The sequence below is a fragment of the Lynx rufus genome, unplaced genomic scaffold (genome assembly GCF_022079265.1).
Source record: "Lynx rufus isolate CCGP_SWC_20201006 ecotype Redwood Valley unplaced genomic scaffold, mLynRuf1.p SCAF_2, whole genome shotgun sequence".
NCBI lineage: Eukaryota > Metazoa > Chordata > Mammalia > Carnivora > Felidae > Lynx > Lynx rufus.
The window spans coordinates 216,760,692-216,781,286 of NW_025814834.1; the positions used below are offsets into that span (position 1 = coordinate 216,760,692).

Consider the following 20,595-nt stretch of genomic DNA (forward strand, 5'->3'; position numbering starts at 1 on the left):
GAGAGACATCTTGAGACATGTTTTGAGTCTGTCCAGATTATTGGTTTTCCAGGTGGAAATAGTTTTAGTATATAGGTTCTTGCCCTTTCAAATTAATATTGTGGGTTATGAAGCTCCTTTTGGATAATTGTACCCATTGTATGTTTTCTACTAGGGTACATTTCACTTTTTCCTTAAAAAGAAGAAAACAGTTGGTGTACAGAAAGTGTGGTTTACTAGTATGCATTCAGACGTTTTCATTTTTGGTGCGGTAGTAAATCCCAAACCATATGCTAGCTGAGACCAAAACTGCATATAATTAAACTTTGTGTCATTTGTCCTACCTTTTTTCCTGTGGCCCATGAGAAGTTTTTAGGGCTAAAACGCAAGTAAGAGATTAATTTAACAAAACCAAAAATATGAGAAAATGTTAAAGTAAAATCCTTTTCTTTCTCTCTTTTCTTGCCTAGCGTTTTTGAAGCATTGGGGTAGTTGGAGTGGTTGGATTTTCCCTGGAATTGAGTGAGAAATTCAGAAGACTGAAGCCCAGGCTTACTGTCTACCTTTCACGGAGGCCTAGCCGTGAGAGGACAGAAGAAGGCACGTGGCGAATCATGACAGCTGACAAAGACAAAGACAAAGATAAAGAGAAGGACCGGGACCGAGATCGGGACCGAGAGAGAGATAAACGAGACAAAGCAAGAGAGAGTGAGAATTCAAGGCCACGCAGGAGCTGTACCTTGGAAGGAGGAGCCAAAAATTATGCCGAGAGCGATCACAGTGAAGATGAGGATAATGACAACAATAGTGCCACCACAGAGGAGTCCACCAAGAAGAACAAAAAGAAACCACCGAAAAAAAAATCTCGCTACGAAAGGACAGATACCGGCGAGATAACATCCTACATCACTGAGGATGATGTTGTCTACAGACCAGGAGGTAAGCAGCGTTGCATTTGGCCTTCACAGTGTTTGTGCTGGAGAAGGACATCAGCATTCACATGCCACTTTACGTGGTAGGGACGGCAGGGGACCCAGAAAAGGAGATGGTAGTTTGGGGTAGGAGACATCAAGGTAGGAAACACACTGACCCACTTTTGGGCAGTTGGGTCCGCTGGCTTCTTGCTTGCGTCGGCCTCAACTTGGTCTTCCGTGCTCGCTGTGCACGTCAGTTCTTCCCTTGGGTCCCCTCCTGCTGCTTCTCTCCCTTCACCGTCTACTCAGTACATTTCATCTTTTCATTTCCTCCTTGCTTTTTATCTTCAAACACAGGCAGTGGTGACCCTGCAGAATAGAATACCTGGTGGGGCAAGTAAACTTTAAGATTCTTAGAAGCAGGGTGTTTCACATTGGCCACAGGAGTGAGCAGAAGCTCAAGAAATATTTGGAAAGACCTTTAAACCAAAGTAAATTTCTCCTGATAACCTCCTTTTCCAAGGCACTGAACTTCAGGATCTCTGACCAATAATAATAGATGAAGACAACTAACTTGCTTTGTTTTCCAGATAATTTCCTATAGTTTACTCAGTATGTTGAGGTTCAAGGTATTGTTCAGAGAGAGACGGACCCAGCTTTCAGATGAGATGCAGGGAAACCAGTGCATGAGAACCTGCGGACGCCAGCAAAACTTTCCTTTTTCACGTAATGTGTTGTTTGTGTTCAGGTACTTTTCTTAGAGAAGTCCGTAACACTAGCTACAATCATTTTGTTTGAATTATAATGCTGAGCAGTGACATGAATTTCATAGGAGATGGAATTAAGAATTAAAAGCCTCCTGGTTGGAGGGTTTAGGGTTAGGGTGCCTGGGTGGCTCAGTCGGTTGAGTGTCCAGTGTTTGATTTTGGCTCAGGTTATGATCCCAGGGTCGTGGGATTGAGCCCCATGTCGGGCTCTGTGCTGAGTGTGGAGCCTGCTTGAGGTTCTGTCTGTCTCTCACTGCCCGCCCCCCCCCCCCCCCCCCCCCGCCAAAAGACTCCGGTTTGCTGTTTTTCCAGGAAAGGGAGATTGAAGAGATGATGTTATGTCGTTAACCTGATGCTGTTGTTTTACTGAGGAGTGCCGTCACTTTGCTGAACTTTGCATGAAGTGCTGGAATTTTTCTTTGTGTAGGAGTTTGTTTCGAATTTCCAAAGATAATCAAGATTAGAACTTACACAGCTACACTTGTAGTCACAGCTACAATTTATTGGTTGATGAGTGACTGAGAAGATATTTATGTGATGTAAAAGTGATCAGCGTTAGGTTTCAGAGAAGCCAGGGCTCTGCTGCGGAGATAGAGTCCCGATCGAGTCACGAGTCACTGCTGTCTGTGTCTGTGATTTTACAGACTTAGGTATTGCACAGTAAGAATTTCTGAGCCACTGAAGAATATCTCATTATAGAGTTACCATGGATAACTTGTTGTGGGCCTGTTCGGTTCTAAATCATGAGAAAGGAATAGAATGTGTTAACTTCTTTAGGTACAGATTATAGTATCGTAACTTAAAAATAGGGAAAGATCTGGGGCTCGGTTGGTTAAGTGTCTTGACTCTTGGTTTTGGCTCAAGTCATGATCTTGATCTCACGGTTTGTGAGTTTGAGCCCCACGTCGGGCTCTGCACTGACAGCGCGGAGCCTGCTTGGGGTTTTCTCTCTCTCTCTCTCTCTCTCTCTCTCTCTCTCCCTCCCTCCCTCCCCTGCTTGCGTGCATGCACACACACTCTCTCTCAAAATAAATAAATAAACATTAAAAGAAATAAGGAAATACCTTACTGTTCTTTTCTCATGATACATAACAATTCAATGCAGTGATGTGATCGTTTGGGTCATGGTCAAAAGGCCACCTGCCTCTTGCGGTGCCGAATGGCCGTCTTTCTCGATGGAACGTTACTCCCGTGTCAGTGGCGGTGCTTCCCGCGAGTATTTGTTGTCCGGTACACGTGGGAAACGCTTGCACATCCTATCCCTGTCCTAAGAGATTCATGGTGAATGACCCTGAGAAGTCCTGCAGTTGAGGAAACTTCTGTAACATTTAAAAAACCCCCCACAAAACCTGCTGTTTTTCCCATTTATGGGATTGTGGTACCCTCTTTCTGCTGATTATCTCCCTAAGAGAAACCAGTGTTAAGAAAAGCAGTTCGAGAGCCACTGCACTTTCATTCTGCACCTTCTGCGGGATAATAGAAATCCTTCCTGCTTGATGTTTGGAAGAGTATGTGAAAGAAAGTTGCTCGCGGCTTATTTACAAAACAGTGAGTTCTTAAAGTGTTTTGGAATTGAGCTGAGAGTATTTATGGAGGCAGGCATTGTTCAGTGAATCTGAGGACTGTTGTGAAATATGAAAAAGGTATGCTTTCTCGGGAAGCTAAATATGTTATAAAGAATCTATGAAAACCCAAAGGATTTGAAAGTTTTCTGTGACACTCAGAGCATAACCACTTTGCGTGAGGTGCCCCTCGTACTTGGGAGGGTGACGGTGTCGTGCCTGGCACGTTGCCAGGTCCGGTGGATGTTTGGCTCTTTGGTGAGGAGACTAACCTTGACCTTCGGTGTTCTTCCCCCCCCCCCTTCCTTTTTAGGAGAGGCTTTTGAAGTTGAAGGGCTTGGTTGCTGTCTCCAAATAGCTTCTTTCTAACTGGAGGGTTGTTAAACACTGCCTATTTTTATGTTTACCTGCACTGAAGAATCACAAGCGTGGCGCTGTGTTTAGATTCCCAGATGGGACTTGATTTTTCCCCTTTCTTTTGTCTTCTTGTCTTTTTCTTTCTTGGCGCAGAGCACTATAGTACCATCTTTTGTTAGTGATGAAAAACCATTCTCACCCAGTCACAGAGATTCTGTATGCTTAGTTGCATCTTAAATGTTTAGGTAGGAGCTCCATAGGACGTCATAAGGGATTTCTTCAGTGTATTATTCTGTTTTGAAGATTAGATCTTTTATGCTTGTTTGTTTCTTTAGGACATAAAACACATTAATTTTTGTGTTTTTGCTTTCTGTTTTTGTGAATTGGTTTTAATACTCAGATTAAGTGTAAAATATAGATAGTTCCCACTATAAGAACAAGCCCCACAGTGAGGATTAAAAAAAAAAAAACCAAAAAACAAACCTAGCCTCTAACTGTACTTCCTTGTCCTAGGGGGACAGGTCTATCTATATTTAGATTATCTGGTCTGAGAAGAATGAGATTTTTTTGAGAAAATGGGTATGATTTAGAATTTGTCACTAGCTAAAATTTAATTTTATGCATGGTCACAATGAGCTCTTTTATGCCCCTGCTGTTCATCTCTGGAGTTATTTTTATTTTGTCCTTAGGAGCTCAGCAGGATAGACTTGAATGTACTCATTGCCCATGTTACTTCCTGCCTCTGGCCCTTTGCACTTGCTTTTGCCTCAGGCTAGTGAGTCTCCCCCATACCTGCATACAGACAGATTTCCTTCTTTCCTATTCTTTTTGCAGTGTTCCCATTTCAGTGTCACTGCCTTTCCTCTCCCAGGTTACACAGATTTTCTTTTTTTTTTTTTTTTAATTTTTTTTTTTTTCAACGTTTATTTATTTTTGGGACAGAGAGAGACAGAGCATGAACGGGGGAGGGGCAGAGAGAGAGGAAGACACAGAATCGGAAGCAGGCTCCAGGCTCTGAGCCATCAGCCCAGAGCCTGACACGGGGCTGGAACTCACGGACCACGAGATCGTGACCTGAGCCGAAGTCGGACGCTTAACCGACTGAGCCACCCAGGCGCCCCCAGATTTTCTTAATAAACACTGTCACAGCATTAAGTATCTTTTCTTCTAGAGCTTACAACTGATAATTTTCTGTTTATTTCTGTTATTTTGGGGTTAGTATCTGTCTCCCTCCTCCATAGAGGAAAAAGATCTGGTTTTTTTGCCTATCATTGAATTCTTGGCACCTATGACAGTGGTTTACACATAGCATACCACTATGTGTACCAAATATTTGTTGAATAAATAAAATTCTGAAAACCTTTCAAAAATTTATTAACTGATTAGTGATGTCAGGATTAAAATAATGCTCATGGAAGTCTATCTTGAATCATTTATTTGCCAATGAATGATTTAACAGACTTGTTGTAAAATAAAAACCAAAACCAGAAAGCTCGTGGGGCTCTATTATATATTGTCCCCATGTCTAATCTAACTTCTTTGTTGTCTATCAACCATTACTCTATTTTTGAGACGGCTGTCACGGTAACAAATTGATTTATTACACAGCTGTGTGCAGCCAGATTTCCCTTACGGGCTTCTTTAGCATAGGATATTGATTTTTAAAGTTTGCTGTGGGTGGCATATTAATTTCTTTCCACTATTTTCTAATTCCCCTCCCCCAGCTTTATTGAGATGTAATTGATATATAATATTGTTCAGGATGTACAATATAGTGATTTTGTATATGTATACATTGCAGAACGATTACCACAGTAAGATTAGTTAACTTGTCCATTACCACATATAGGTACTAGAGTGTGTGTGTGTGTGTGTGTGTGTGTGTGTGTGTGTGTGGTGAGAACTTTTAAAATTGGCTGTTTTAACAACTTTCAAACATGCAGTGCAGTATCGCTAACTGTAGTCACCATGCCATACATAATATCCCCAAAACTTTTTCATCTTGTAGATGGAAGTTTGTATCCGTTGACCACCTTCACCCATCCCCTATAACCTCTGCCCCATTCCCTCCCTGTGGCAAGTACTGATCTGTTCTCCTGGTCTCTGTTTCTATGAGTTTGGTGTTGTTAGATTCCATGTCTAGGTGAGACCACACAGTATTTGTGTTTTTCTGTCTGTTTCACTTAGCATAATGCCCTCAAGTTTTATCCATGGTGTCAGGATTCCACCCCCAACCCTCCTGGTCCCTTTATGATGGCTGAATAATATTGTTTATGTATACGCCACATTTTCTTTTTTCATTCGTCCCTTGGTGGACACTTAGGTTATTTCCATTTCTTGGCTATTGTAAATAATGCTGCAGTGAACATAAGGGTATGGATATCTCTTCTAGATAGTCGTTTCATTTCCTTTGGCTAAATACCCAGAGGTAGAATTTCTGGATCGTATGGTGGTTCTGTTTTAGTTTTTTGAGGAATTTCCAAGCCATTTTCCATAGTGAGTGGCTGTACCCATTTACATTCTCACCAACAGTGTATTCGCTGTTTTCAGTTAGATACTATGATTTTTTTTTTTTTTAATTCCTGATCAGGTAAAACAGTCAGAAAATTAAATTCAGATTATTGAGAGAGACTTTTTAATTTTAGCATATCAGTTTGCTTGCTATTTTGATAAGGAAACACGTTCTTTAAAAAGTGCCTACTAGTTTGATTTTCTGTTTCTTGCATTTCGGGGGAAAGATTCAGGATTTTCAAGTTTGTTATATTTGTGTTCCTTATACTTTTATGAAAAAGTGTCGTATTTTTCATGAAGATAAATTTTCATAAAATTTTATATATGTTTTATATATAAAAGACAAAGAACTTTAAGTTTGTGGTTTATGAAATCTTAGGTGAAATAAAACATTTCCCCTTTTTATTTGCAAATTTTCGTCATTATTAGGAATTGGGGACTTGAACTGAAAAAAGACCTAGAAACTAGAATTGATTATACGTTGAACATTGAGGTGTTAATTTCTTTTGATACAAATGGAATTTAAGCTGGAAAAAAATCCAAACTAAACAAAATAAAACCTGGGAATCTGGTTTGAATCAGAATGGAATGTGCGTATTTTAAAATTTTTTTTTTTTCCCAACGTTTATTTATTTTGGGGACAGAGAGATACAGAGCATGAACGGGGGAGGGGCAGAGAGAGAGGGAGACACAGAATCGGAAACAGGCTCCAGGCTCCGAGCCATCAGCCCAGAGCCTGACGCGGGGCTTGAACTCACGGACCGCGAGATCGTGACCTGGCTGAAGTCGGACGCTTAACCGACTGCGCCACCCAGGCGCCCCAAGGAATGTGCGTATTTTAGAAAACATATTGAAGTTAAAAGTAGACTATTAAGCATAATGTTGAGTAGACACAAAAAAAAGTGTAACACTATATGATTCCTTTATATAAAGTTAAAAAATAGGCAAGGCTAATCTTTGGTGTTTTGAAGTCGGGTTCTAGTTACACTGATGGGTGTAACTGGTGTCTGGAACAGAGCATGAACAGCACCCTCAGGGGTCTGGTCATGTTCTCTTTCGTGGTGACACTGCTGCTTACATGGGTTTGTTCACACTGTGAGAATTTATCATGCTTCGCACTTTTCTGCGTATGTGTCATACTTCAATGAAAAATTTAAAAAGAAGAAGTTAAAACATGAAACTATTTTCCTAATGGATAATTTCCCTTTGATTCAAGTTCCTACAGAGGGAAAAGAGTCCCCAGCGTTTTACCAAATGGCATGTCTTAACATGTAGCTACTGATTATTCACTGAGGGGTTGGTCTCTGACCTGCTAAGAGACTGGCTTTGGTTTCCACGTCTTGATTCTCTGAATAATTGAAAGCTTATCTATGGTAACCACTAAGACAAACCTTAGAAATAAAAAGCACAAATAAAGTTCTGCCATTTGGTGTTCCAGGACATAAATTTTTGGAGAAAACAAAACTGCATTCAATGCATAACTTTTTATCCATGTCTCTTGTGCTTGTAGAAGAATTTTAGGTAGATGTGACATACAATGAAGGTGTCTTGGGGCGTTCTTATTTTGGGTTGCAGCACAACCCACTTTCTGATGAGAGCAAGAATATTTTTTGTGTAACAAGAGACATAAATTCTGGATAAAGGAACCTTTAAGGCCCAGCTTGAATCAAGAAAGCGGTTTGACATGTGTTACAAGTTTGTTTGCACTTAATAAGCCTAATATTAACCTGCCTAATGCCTTTTGGTGGATTCCTGTTGTCAGTAGGATCGAGTCCACAGTGTTCATTGGCATACCAGACTCTCTTGTGATTGCGTATCTACATAATCATCTTTAGACCTCTTATTTGGGAGGAGGAAGCCCAGTGAGGCAGTGTACCCATTTGCTAGGGCTGCTGAGTGCCTTCAACAACAGAAATAACTTGTCACATAGTTTTGGAGGCTAGCCCTTCAAGATCAAGGACAGGGTCCTTCATGCTCCTTGTGAAGGCAAGAGGAAAGTGTCTCTTTCTTCAGGCTTTTCTGAGCTTCTGGTAGTTCCTTGACTTGTGCACAGCTGTAGTCTTCATATGGCGTTCTCCATGTAGGCCTGTCTCTGCATCTGCCCAAATTTCTCCTTGGCTTAAAAGGACACCAATCATTGGGGTGCCTGGGTGGCTCAGTCGGTTAAGCGTCCGACTCTGGCTCAGGTCATGATCTCACAGTCCATGAGTTTGAGCCCCATGTCAGGGTCTGTGCTGACAGCTCGGAGCCTGGAGCCTGCTTCAGATTCTGTGTCTCCCTCTCTCTCTGCCTCTCCCCCACTTGCACTCTGTCTCTCTCTCTGTCTGTCTGTTTCTCTCTCTCTCTCTCTGACCCTCCCCTGTTCATGCTCTGTCTCAAAAATAAATAAACATTAAAAAAAGAAATTAAAAAAAATTAAAACAAAAAAGGACACCAATTATTGTGGATTAGGGCCCTCACCCTGCTGCATAGGGTGTTAGGGGCCACCTCGTTGTAGCTCGTTACATCTGCATCGATGCTTTTTTCTTCATGTAAGGTCACATTCTGAGGTATTGGTGGTTAGGACTTCACATCTGAATTTTGGGGGAATACAATTCAGTCCATAACAGGTGGGTAGGGCTTTGTTGCTAGGTAGACAGACTCGGGCCTGAGTGAGCACATCAGCTGTATTTAGTTCTGTGTCCTTGGAACAGTTGTGAAAAAAGGATTTTTTTTAAGTTTGTTTATTTTAAGAGAGAGACGTGGGAGGGGCAGAGAGAGGGAGAGAGAGAATCCCAAGCAGGCTCTGCATTGTCAGTGCGGAGTCCGATGCGGGGCTCCAACCCATGAACCGTGAGATCGTGACCTGAGCTGAAACCAAGAGTTGGATGCTTAACTGACTGAGCCACCCTGGCTTTTATTTTGTTTTGTTTTGTCTTTTTTTTTTGAGAGAGAGAGAGACAGACATAGCACGTGTGTGTGGACAGGGGAGGCAACAGAAGGGGAGAGAGAGAATTTTAAGCTCAGCATGGACCCCTGATGGGCTCAATTCCACCACAACTCTGGGATCTTGACCTGAGCCGAAATGAAGAGCCGGATGCTTAACTGACTGAACCACCCATCCCCCCCCCCCCCCCCGCAATGTACTTCTTGTTTTTAATTACATTACAAATGTGCTTTTAGTTGTAGATTGCATTAATTTTTATTTTTCCCACTTTTATTGAAATTTTATTTCATCTTTTTCTGAGCCTCGAGAAGTGATTGCCTTTTAGTGCCTATTAGGAAGTTAGCCAAATTCTGCATATGTAAAAGAAAAATTTTAGCACATTAAAAGTTATTACTTTATCTCTCTGGGGGTAGAAGAAATGAGAAATTGCTGTTCTAAAATTACCGTAACAAAAAAATGGAAAGTGATGGAAATTTTATGACTAATTGTATCTTTTTTCATTTCCTAAGGAAAGAAGGGGTCATTAAGTATAGTGGACCATGTACTCTAGAGGCACCTGCTGCCACAGTGTTGGCCACAGATTGACATCCATGAGAGTTGGTTAGAAATGCAGAATCTCAGGTTTTACACCGGATCTGCTGAATCAGAGTTCTTGTTATCATGAGATTCCTAGGTGATTTAAATACATATTAAAGGTGGAGAGTCATCGATCTAGACCAGTGCTTCCCAGGCTTTTTCAAGTTAAGGTACAAATGGAAAATGAGCACATTGCCTTACGGGCTGAGAGACCAGCCTCCCAGCACACCTGTCAGTTATTTATGACAGACTAGAATTTAGGCCGATCTAAAAACAAGAAAAAAAAAGGAGGCTGGGGGGAAGGAAGATAGGCCTCCATGGCTTGAGATTTTGATGTGACAGAAAGCACATATGGTTCAGGAGGAACAGAGCAGTCGACTAATCAGTTGGGAATGATTTGGACCTAATAAAGTGCTTGATTGCAGAAGGAACTGTGAACTTGGGTGGAAGCGGACACATGGTGGGGGGAGTGTGGAAGCTGTAGCCATGGATGATAACTAACCACCACGTTTAAAGCACCTCCTGTTGGGGAGCCTGGGTGGCTCAGTCTCCCGCTTCCTGAGTTCGATCCCCACGTCAGGCTCTGTGCTGATAGCGGATTCTGTGTTGCTCTTGCTTTCTGCCCCTCCCCTGTTCGCGCATGCATGCGCGTGTGCTCTCTCTCTCAAAAATAAATAAACATTAATTTTTTTTTAAAAAGCATCTACTGTTTCCAGTACTGGGCTTATTTTATGTGTGCTGTTGCTAGTCCTTAAAAAGTCCCTATAGGGGCACTTGGGTGGCTCAGTCAGTTGGGCGTCCGAGTTTGGCTCAGGTCATGATCTTGTGGTTCAAGCCCCGCGTCAGGCTCTGTGCTGACAGCTCGGAGCCTGGAGCCTGCTTTAGATTCTGTCTCCCTCTCTCTCTGCCCCTCCCCCACTCACACTCTGTCTCTCTCTCAGAAATCAAATAAAAACATTAAAAAATTTTTTAAAAAGTACCTGTAAAACCTAGTCATTTCCCTGTTACACAGATGAGGAAACTAAGGCACAGAGGCCAGTGTCACAGAGCTAGTTTGTAAGATGGAATGGGCCTGTGACAGAATTGTTAAGGCCAAGAATGGATGGACATTTATATAAAATATTGAAGATGATACCAAAAACACACCTTTTGAAAGGAGATTAGGCCCATTTCTTTTTTTAAATTTTTATTTAATTTTATTTTTTAAATTTACATCCAAATTAGCATATAGTGCAACAGTGATTTCAGGAGTTGATTCCTTAGTGCCCCTTACCCATTTAGCCCACCCCCCTCCCACACCCCGTCCAGTAACCCTGTTTGTTCTCCATATTTAAGAGTCTCTTCTGTTTTGTCCCGCTCCCTATTTTTATATTATTTTTGCTTCCCTTACCTTATGTTCATCTGTTCTGTCTTAAAGTCCTTATATGAGTGAAGTCATATGATATTTGTTTTTCTCTAATTTCGCTTAGCATAATACCCTCCAGTTCCATCCACGGAGTTGCAAATGGCAAGATTTCATTCTTTTTGATTGCCGACTAATACTCCATTATATATGTGTGTGTGTGTGTGTGTGTGTATGTATACACACACACACATATATATACACACACACACACATATACACACATATATACACACACCACATCTTCTTTCTCCATTCATCCATCGGTGGACATTTGGGCTCTTTGCATACTTTGGCTATTGTCGATAGTGCTGCTATAAACATGGGGGTGCATGTGCCCCTTCGAAAGAGCACACAAGTGTCTCTTGGATAAATACCTAGTAGTGCAATTGCTGAGTCATAGGGTAGTTCTATTTTTAACTTTTTGAGGAACCTCCATACTATTTTCCAGAGAGGCTGTACCAGTTTGCATTCCCACCAGCAGTGCAAAAGAGATAGATGAGGCCCATTTCTTGGAAAATGCAAATGGTATGATTAGTTTGCTATTTTTCTTCATTTTTTTGTTTGTTTTCTTGTTTGTTTCCCTGCTTCTGCGATTAGCTAGCATCTTGCCTGCTTTTGGAAATTATTTCTCAGTTCACACACACACAGAATGATTGTTGAGAAGGTAAATGCATAACAATTATGGGAAATACGCTGAGCCAGGAGAGGTACATTGTTCCAGAATATTTAGGCTAATGCTGATTACTAGGTTTGAATCCTTAACTCAGCAACTGAAAGAGAAATACGTAGTTTTTGTGATTTAATAAAAGTGATCATACTGTATTGTTAAAGTTTTCTGAATGCAAAGCTGGAGAACATTGGTCACATCACAGACAAAAATAATTTATTGATAGGGTATCTTACAGATTGGATGGAAACCTGTTTGGAATGAGGGCAGTTCTTATTTTGGGTCCGCAGGAACTAATGACCAATCTTTGTGGGTGCCCCCATAGCATTTTCCTGTCCTTACTGTCACTCAGCCTGAGGCATGTTCACAGAAGAGTAAATTCAGCTGGTCAAGCTTGAATTGCATGTCTGTGTCTTAGATAAAAAAGGACAGAAACCTTGATTTATTGGGGCGCCTGGGTGGCTCAGTCGGTTGAGGGTCCGACGTCAGCTCAGGTCGTGGTCTCGCAGTTCGTGAGTTTCAGCCCCGCGTCGGGCTCTGTGCTAACAAACAGCTCAGAGCCTGGAGCCTGCTTCAGATTCTGTATCTCTCCCTCTCTCCCCCTCCCATGCTCATGCTCTGCCTTTCTCTATCTCTCAAAAATAAATAAATGTTAAAAAAAAACTAAAAAAAAAAAAAAGAAACCTTGATTATTGCTCCCCCTTAAAACTGCACGTGGTTGGACTAAGGTAATCCCCACAATGAAATTAGGATGCTTTTCTGTAGGGGGAATAGGTGAGAGCCGGCTAGAAAATGACACATGTTCACTAGGTGCCACTTCATCAGGAGACTCTCACTGTAACACTGAATTCGGTGAGAACTTGTAACAACATACGGATATTTATATTATCTTTATATTATTTATAGTATAGTTCATTTTGCTGTGTATGTGATCAGTAAATAGAGGAGTGAGGTCAGTGGAATGTACAGTTTGTGCTGGTTCCTATGCAGCTGTTCGTAAGCAAGAGGCATGTGAATAGAGGGGCAGAGTTTATACTGTATAATTAATCCTGTGTTATAGTGTAGTCTTACATTTTAGCAGAAAAGGAAAAAGTAGGTGAGAATTTAAACCTTTAATTTGACTGTTGCACTGGCATGAACCCTTTCATCTCTATTTAAAATGAAATGAGATAATGAGCACCTGCGCCCTAGGCATCTCTCCCCGATGAGAAAGCCGGCCCTCCCCACCTCACACACTTGACTCTGGCAGGCCACCTTGCCTGCTGTGCTCACCTTCACAGAAACTCCAGGTTAATCTGTATTGTTTTGGTGCCTTCAGGCCAGCATCTGTTGTTTTAGGTATTCGAAATACTCCCTGAAGCAACCTTCAGCCGCTCTGGGGTGCCTACGTGGGCTGTGGTATTTCTTGAGGTATAATTATTGATGTAGGGAAATGTAATAATCTGATTTCTGAGCTGTGTAGGTTTTGAGGGATCTGCCCCTTTCCCTGTGTTTTATATAAACCCTTTTATATTTAGGAGCATTTTCTGCGGAACTCTAGGTCTTCCCAGCCTCATAATACACAGTGTTACAGTAGAAGTTATTACATACATGAGAAACAATGAATCAGAATGTGTTCTAAAACTGTGTACTCAAAAAGAAACAAGAATGTTTCATATGTAGCCTTAAAAATCACCCTTGATAATGGCAAGAGTGTGTTAATTGGTAATTCTTTTTTTTTTTTTTTTTATTTTTTAATGTTTATTTTTGAGAGAGAGACAGAGAGCACGATCAGGGGAGGGGCAGAGGGAGAGGGAGACACAGAATCCGAAGCAGCTCCAGGCTCTGAGCTGTCAGCACAGAGCCTGATGAGGGGATCGAACTCACGAACCGCGAGATCATGACCTGAGCCAAAGTCAGGTGCTCAACCGACTGAGGCACCCAGGTGCCCCAATTGGTAATTCTTTGAAGTCATCTTTATGAGCAATTAATCATCAAATTCAGGAATGTAGGTTTCTGACAGTCTTCTCTCAGTGACCTGCATCCCACATTCTAGGTGCTTCATCATCCATTCCCCAAATACTTACTAGCACAGGCTGGGGTGGTGACTACAGACTTGAGTGTTCACCCTGTGTTTCTTGGGTGGCCTTTCTTGAATAGCATGTCTTAAATGTGCCCTCTTTACAGGTTGGGCAGTAAATACATACAGAGCAGTTGATCTTGGGACCTTCTTGGGAAGGGTCTTTAAGGCTGATATTTATGTGCAGAAAAGATGATGTGTATATATATACACACAAAGACATATATAAAAGGTATACTTTGGTTTGAAAAATTGGTATTCAGTTTGTTAAAGTTACAAATTAAAGGATACTGCTTTATTTTTATTTTTATTTTTTACCCTGCTTTACTTTAAAAAAGTCCAGTTTACTTATCTTAACCCTTGTAAATTAAACAAGTTTTAACAATCACTTTTAAGGGCTTTTGAATTATGATTGGTCTTATTTATAAAGTAGTTAGTATCTTTAGTATTTAGACTTGGAAATAATTAAATATTTGATTTCTATTGTTAAGGGAGCTATTAACACAGATCTTCTCAAATACTTCTTATAAATGAAGTAAATTAGACCTATTAATGAAGTGAACCTAAAAAGGTACCTTAGCTATTTCAGTGCTGGGCATAAACTTACTTAGGTTTCAATCCCAACTGCATGTTTGAATCCATTTCACATAGACGACATTCCAGCACAATCTACCACTGAGGGTGGACAGAGGTGGCGAGGGACAACTTCTGTGCTTTTATTTCTTCATAGGCCAAATGGGGATCAGAGTACCCACCTCAAGCCTGTGATGGGGATTAAGTGAGTATACGTAGATATGGAGGGCTTCTTTAGAAAAGACCAGGCCTAAAATAAAGTCCTAGGTTTTACTTTTTAAAATTGGAATTATGGGTCTGTTGTTGTAAGCCAAATTCCTTTAACTATAAAAAGAATAAAAATATCGAATATTTCCTGATCTTCTTTATTAATCCAGAAAATGTTAATATAGTATATATTTTCTTTTTTTCTGAGAGAGAGGGCACAAGTGAGTGAGGGGCAGAGAGAGAGACAGAGAGAGAGAGAGAGAAGTAGGGCCACCTGAAGCAGGTTCCTGTTTGTTTGTTTTAAATACCCATAGCGGGGCTCGTGTTCACCTGAAGCAGGGCTCATTCATGCTCACCCAAAGTGGGGCTTGAGCTCATCCAATGCGGGATTTGAACTCACAAACCGTGAGATCATGACCTGAGCCCAAGGCAGGTGTGTTTCACTGACTGAGCCACCCAGGTGCCCAATATACTGTTGATTTTCTTAACTCTTTCTCAATTCTAAATCTTTGCAGGGATAAAGGATATCAGTTTAAGGAGGTCATTACTACCCCAGTTAATTCGGGTGACTTAATTTTTAACGACAGGTTTTTCAACTGTTCAACCTTTTCAGATACGTACACCTGCTAAAGGAAGATCTTTATAGTCACTTAGCCCTCCATCTCCAAAACTCTGAAAGGAGGCGGCTTCTCACCTCGCCTCACCTATTCTTTGGCCACAGAAGTCTGCAACTCTCTTGTGGTTGACTGTCTGCCCCCCTCCTCGCTTTGAAACATTCATTTCAGGTTTGCCTCTATGGACAGTTGAACATGATGGGGATCCCAGGGTGTATGTGCTTCCTCTCCAAAAATGAAGATCTTTGGCCCTAATAATAGGATTTTGTGTTCTTCACTTTCTCAGCCCTATGTAATCCTTATGAATATTTAAAATGTCTGGCGGCATGCTCACTCGTTCACACGGTCTTGTCTGACTAGTGACATCTTATGAAGTTATTCAGTGACACAGGAGTAGGCTCAGACACAACTTTTCGTTACTTAAAAGATATCTCAATAAAGAAACTGGAAACCCACGGAATTGCTGGCTAAAGTTATTTTGATAGTGGACATTGCTCTCAAACCTCTCTGTTGATGTTAACGTGGCTCCTGTTGGACATAGGCTTTGGCTTCAGGACCTCACTCTGGTGAGTCAGTCGTGGTGCACTCCTGGTTATGAGGAATTACGTGTCTGAATTGGACTTGTGTCTAGCTATGATTTGAGTTTGCCATAGTTGATAGCTTTTGTTTTGGTGGTATTGGTTATCCAGTTTAGTTATTGCCTCTTGAGACCCTTTCTGGAGTACATCATGTTGAATATGGAAAGCTGGCTTTTGTGTGTGTGTGGCGGGGGGGGGGGGGGGAGTGTCACAGTAGACCCTGCATCTATCTAGCTAATTCAAAACGTTATATGAAGTTAAAAAAAAAAAAAGGCAAGATGCAGGGTTTATCAAAAGCCCCTTCATACTCGATATTTCGATAAAAGGACTAAGAAGCCCAGTATTTTTTTTTCTTAATTGATGGTACGCAGCTTGCCTTATTAATACCCGTTCACAGATATCAGAGAGCAAGCTTACCTGTTGTTCACTGTCACCCTGTCTGCCAAGTTACGAACATGGTTTTCACACAAGAAGGTACAAGAACTACAATAAAGGAAGAATGAATGGTAAAGAAAACCAAACTAGATGAGAAAAATAGATCATCTAAATTAGATGGCAAATGGATTTTATCTCCTTTTCCAGGTGATTGAGGGTGAATGTAGTACATTTGGAAGGAGTGCTCTGATCAATTGACTATGTTTTTCTTGAGTGCAGATATGGGAACATTTTCCATCCCTGATCTGGATTCACAGATGAGCTGAGTTTTTAGCCCAGATGATGAGGGACATGACAAGGAATTTGGAGACGTGATGTTAGAGGCACTCTACTATCCTTGTTAAGGCGTTAGTTAAAAGCTTTATTGTGTATGTGTCAGGCTAGTATACTTGATATTACCTCTAGAAAAATTCTTGAGCAATTTATAAACATAACACTGCAGATCAAATGTGTCATTTTCAAATCAAAGCCCTTTTATAGTGTAGTCTTCTATGGCATAAAATTTACATTGCCATTTGAGCTGCTTTACTTGTTTAGTTAGCATTTCTAGAGTAGTGGTCAGCAAACTTTTTCTGTAAAGGGCCAGATAGTTAATGTTTTCAGCTTTGCTGTAGGCCATGGAGTCTCTGTTGTAACAACTCGATTCTGCCCTTGTGTCATAAGAGCAGCAATAGATAGACAAGATACAAATGAATGGGCATTGCTGTGTTCCAATAAAACTTTATTTGTGGACACTGACGTTTAGAGTTGTGTTATTTTCACATGTCGAGAAATATTCCCTTCCTCAATTAAAATATATAAAAACCATTCTTTGCTTGTGGGTCTTACAAAAACAGGCAGTGGGGTCAGATTTGACCTGTAGGCCATAGTGACAGTCTCTGCTGTGTGGGTTTCCTGCCATGACCTCTAACTCTGCCTGTTCTAATAATCCTTAAACTTCTTTCACCACCTAGTATTTTGTGCTACCTTTAAAATTTTAATTTGCTTTATCTAGTTAAATTAAAAAAATACTTTTTATTTGCTTGTATTGTTGAAACTTGTTGACATTGAGTTGTAATTTTTCCTGCTTCTCATCAGACTCTATGAGGCATAGAAAGATGCTTTATGAATAAGGTAGTTGTTGGGATCCCCCCCACCCCATCCCCCACCAGCCCCCCGGTTAATTCAGCATAAATTCTTCTCAGGAAGTTTGCCAGTGGAGAAGATATCCCTGTGAAGTAGTTGCCATCCCAGGTCATGCCACTTTGAAGCCCTGTGTTTATTTCTGTGTTCTTTTTGAGTGTATATACATCTCCCCTACATAGAAACTGAATGAGGAAAGAAAGTAAATTAGTTCATATGTCACCATTATAAACTGGCCCAAATCATCAATATCTCCAGAGACGGTATCACCTCACAGTTGTGTGATGTGTTTTGGGAGTCTTATTTGTCGGTTGGTTGTAAAAGCAAGCCAGCAAGCAGCCTTCCAGAGACTTCTCTGTCCTGCACAGAACCTGGAGAAACTGGATTAACACCACAGCATGGGGAGAGACCACAGAGGGGCGGGGTTCTATTGTTTGAATCTCCAAGCCGGATACCGAAATCAGCCTGATGGACTGTGACGAACAGAGTCCCAATCACAGTGGAACAAGATTTATATTTACTTAGAGTCTAATTGGACTGAGATTTCCTGCAGTTATGTTAAAATCCTCGGCCCTTTTGCTTAGTGAGCAAGCGTTTGAACTCCTAAGCTCTGGAGGTTTAGCTTTTGCTGGCTCAATTAATTGTTAAATGTTCCCTTTATTATAATTATACATCGATGCCTTGCTTTGTAGTAGCTGAGGAAATTGCTGAAAGAGTTGTTTAATCTGTTACACTCTATCAGTTTTGTAAAAAGCTCTTTTTAAAAGGAAACAATTTTGATCTGAAGTGGCATGGTGATATTTGAGTTGGAGAGCATCATTGAAATTGAAATGCTGGAATTTGGCTCCACTCATGACAGGGATTGGCTTGTAGTTGACGTTGACCCATGTGTTTGTCATCTTTCCAGATGCTGCCTTCTATTTATTCTGACGGCTTCACCAGCTGAGAAAACCAGACTTTCCAAGATTAAAAACATTGTCTGTGAATTTAAAGATGGAGCAGGGTTTTATGTTTGTTGACTTACTTTAAAATGGATGTGTACAAGAATGTCTTCCTTTTGTAAAGCATTTAAGTACTATAGAATAGATACTTGTGTACATGAGTTTTCCTTTGAAGATATCTGAATACCGTGAAAACTACCAAAAGTAAAAATACGCTTTTCTACTCCTTTATATGTTTGTGTTGGTATAAATTTGGTAATACATTTTTAATACGCTGAAATAGACAGGAGCAGTTAAATAAGTCACCTGGTTCTTTTAGGTTAACGCTTAAAATGCCTGGAAATGGGGCCCCTGAGTAGCTCAGTTGGTTGAGTGTCCAACACTAGATTTCAGCTTAGATCATGATCCCAGGGTCATGGGATCGAGCCCAGTGTTGGGCTCTGCATGGAGGATGGAGCCTGATGAAGATTCTCTCTCTCTCCCTCTGTACCTCTCCTGCTTGTGCATGCTCATGCACTCTGTCTCTCTCCTCTCTCTCTCCTCTCTCCTCTCTCTCTCTCTCTCTGTTAAAAATGAATAAAATGCCTGGAAATGGATAGACTTCTAAAGTCACGTTACCAAGTCTATTATATTCACACATAATGACCCTTTATCATTATGAATACCTTAAGTATCCAGTACCTTTACATCTTTTTCATTATTTCACCCTTAAATATGTGCTCAAACTAATCAGGCAGCATACTATATGCTATATATGAAAGAAAGTCTACATTTGTTCACTCATTTGACCCCTGAATTCATTTTCTCACTTCTATTTCTAAATTTCCCGATACAGTTGCCTTTAGAAGGAACACCTCTTCAGTGTTGTCCAGTTTTGATGCTTAGTGAAATGTATAAACCGAACTGTAAAATACAAAGATAGAGTTGTTTTATATTCCCTCTAAAGGCTGTAGGCGTTGTTCTGGCTTTCTTTGTGTGCTGGGCAGATGTTGCTGCTTGACAGATGGTGTGTTAGTGGCTTACCTTAACCTGATCAATAGAGATTGATACAGTAAAACGAAACGTTGGGGGAGTTGGTTATATAGCTTTAAGTTCCTTTTAAAGAAGGGGGAATGGAGTGAGTTTATAATACTTATTTTTAATCTTATTTCAGTACGTTACTTTTCATTATTCTCAGCTTTTACATTAACATTTTAATTTGTGCTCCATTAGTAAAGCTGTGGGTAACTGTAGGCTCTGAGGCAGGCTGTTGTTATTCTCAGGTGGTAGTTTTCCCGCTTGGTCTGTCATCCTCCTGTGCTGGTATTGTAAAACACAGGCACTGTGCACACAGTTACCAAATTGATTGAGGGCTGTTAACCATACTTTCGATAATTACAATTTTTTTTCCTCTTTAGTAGAGGGAAGGGAAATGTCAAACATCTCACCTGGTATGTTGTGTTTTTATATTGTCAGGAACAGTAAAAGCTAAAAAGTAGTGTTTTAATGACCACGAATCCATAGTGCAAAAATATAACTAAAGTTCTGGGGTTAGTGTTTGAGAATTAATGCCAGCAGCAGCATTCAGACTTGGGAGAGATCATGCTTCTTCCTTACAAGGGGTTTTATACCCCACGTTGCAGGCTGAATGATGGATACCTGGGTTCCAGTTTGCTCTGTGTGCTGGCTAGAAGACCTTTGGAGGGAGAAAACCCCTGGCCTGTCTTTCAGGCTTATCAACTAGAATGCTTTTAAAGTTTGCACCTATCCAAAAAGTAGATATTTGGCATCCTGGACTTGGAGTGCTTTTGGCGCTCAGATCCCAATTGGCGGAGGCTGCCTGTGGGTAGAGACCCGCGGTTTTGTTGTCTTTTACTTCTATCCTCTCCCAGCTGCTAGGATATTCAGTGCTGTGGCATCCGGTAGAGCCACGTATGGATTTCCAACTCCCATTTCAGTATTGTTTCTGTAACTCACCTTCTGTGCTGATTAGAGGTGGTCCCATTTTGTGTTCTCTCCTCTGGATTCACCTGTACCTTTTTGCCTTTGCCCTGTGAATGCACTTATAAAACTTGGCTATAGGTCTTTCTTTTTTTTCCCTCCCCCCCGCAAAATTTCCCTCCTGCATTTGTTCTTTTTTTCTTTCTTTTTCATGAGCAAACAATATGGAAATGGAAATGTTCACATAAGCAAAAATTAAAAATCTCAAAACCACGAACCTATTGTTATTTTGTTGTGTGTCCACTTTCCATAGTAAACAACGTGTGGGATTAGGCTGTTCACTGTTTTGTAATAATGCTTTTGAAATTAACATGTCCTGAATTTATTGTCATGCCAGTAATTATAAATTTGAATCATTACTGCTGCATATTATACCATTAATACTGGAGTTCTCAACCTGGAAGGGTCCATGGTCACCTCAG

General features: G+C 40.8%; 1 protein-coding gene across 3 annotated transcripts in view; it reads left to right on the forward strand.

Moving 5' to 3' along the window:
* Nucleotides 1–20,595, forward strand: part of RERE (arginine-glutamic acid dipeptide repeats) — a 423,597-nt gene that overhangs the window by 162,274 nt on the left and 240,728 nt on the right. For all 3 annotated transcript variants that reach the window (XM_047083211.1, XM_047083212.1, XM_047083213.1), the window contains exon 2: nucleotides 450–918. In XM_047083211.1, the coding sequence (XP_046939167.1) occupies nucleotides 594–918 (325 nt within the window). In that variant the 5' untranslated portion in view covers nucleotides 450–593. The remainder of the gene's footprint in view (nucleotides 1–449; nucleotides 919–20,595) is intronic.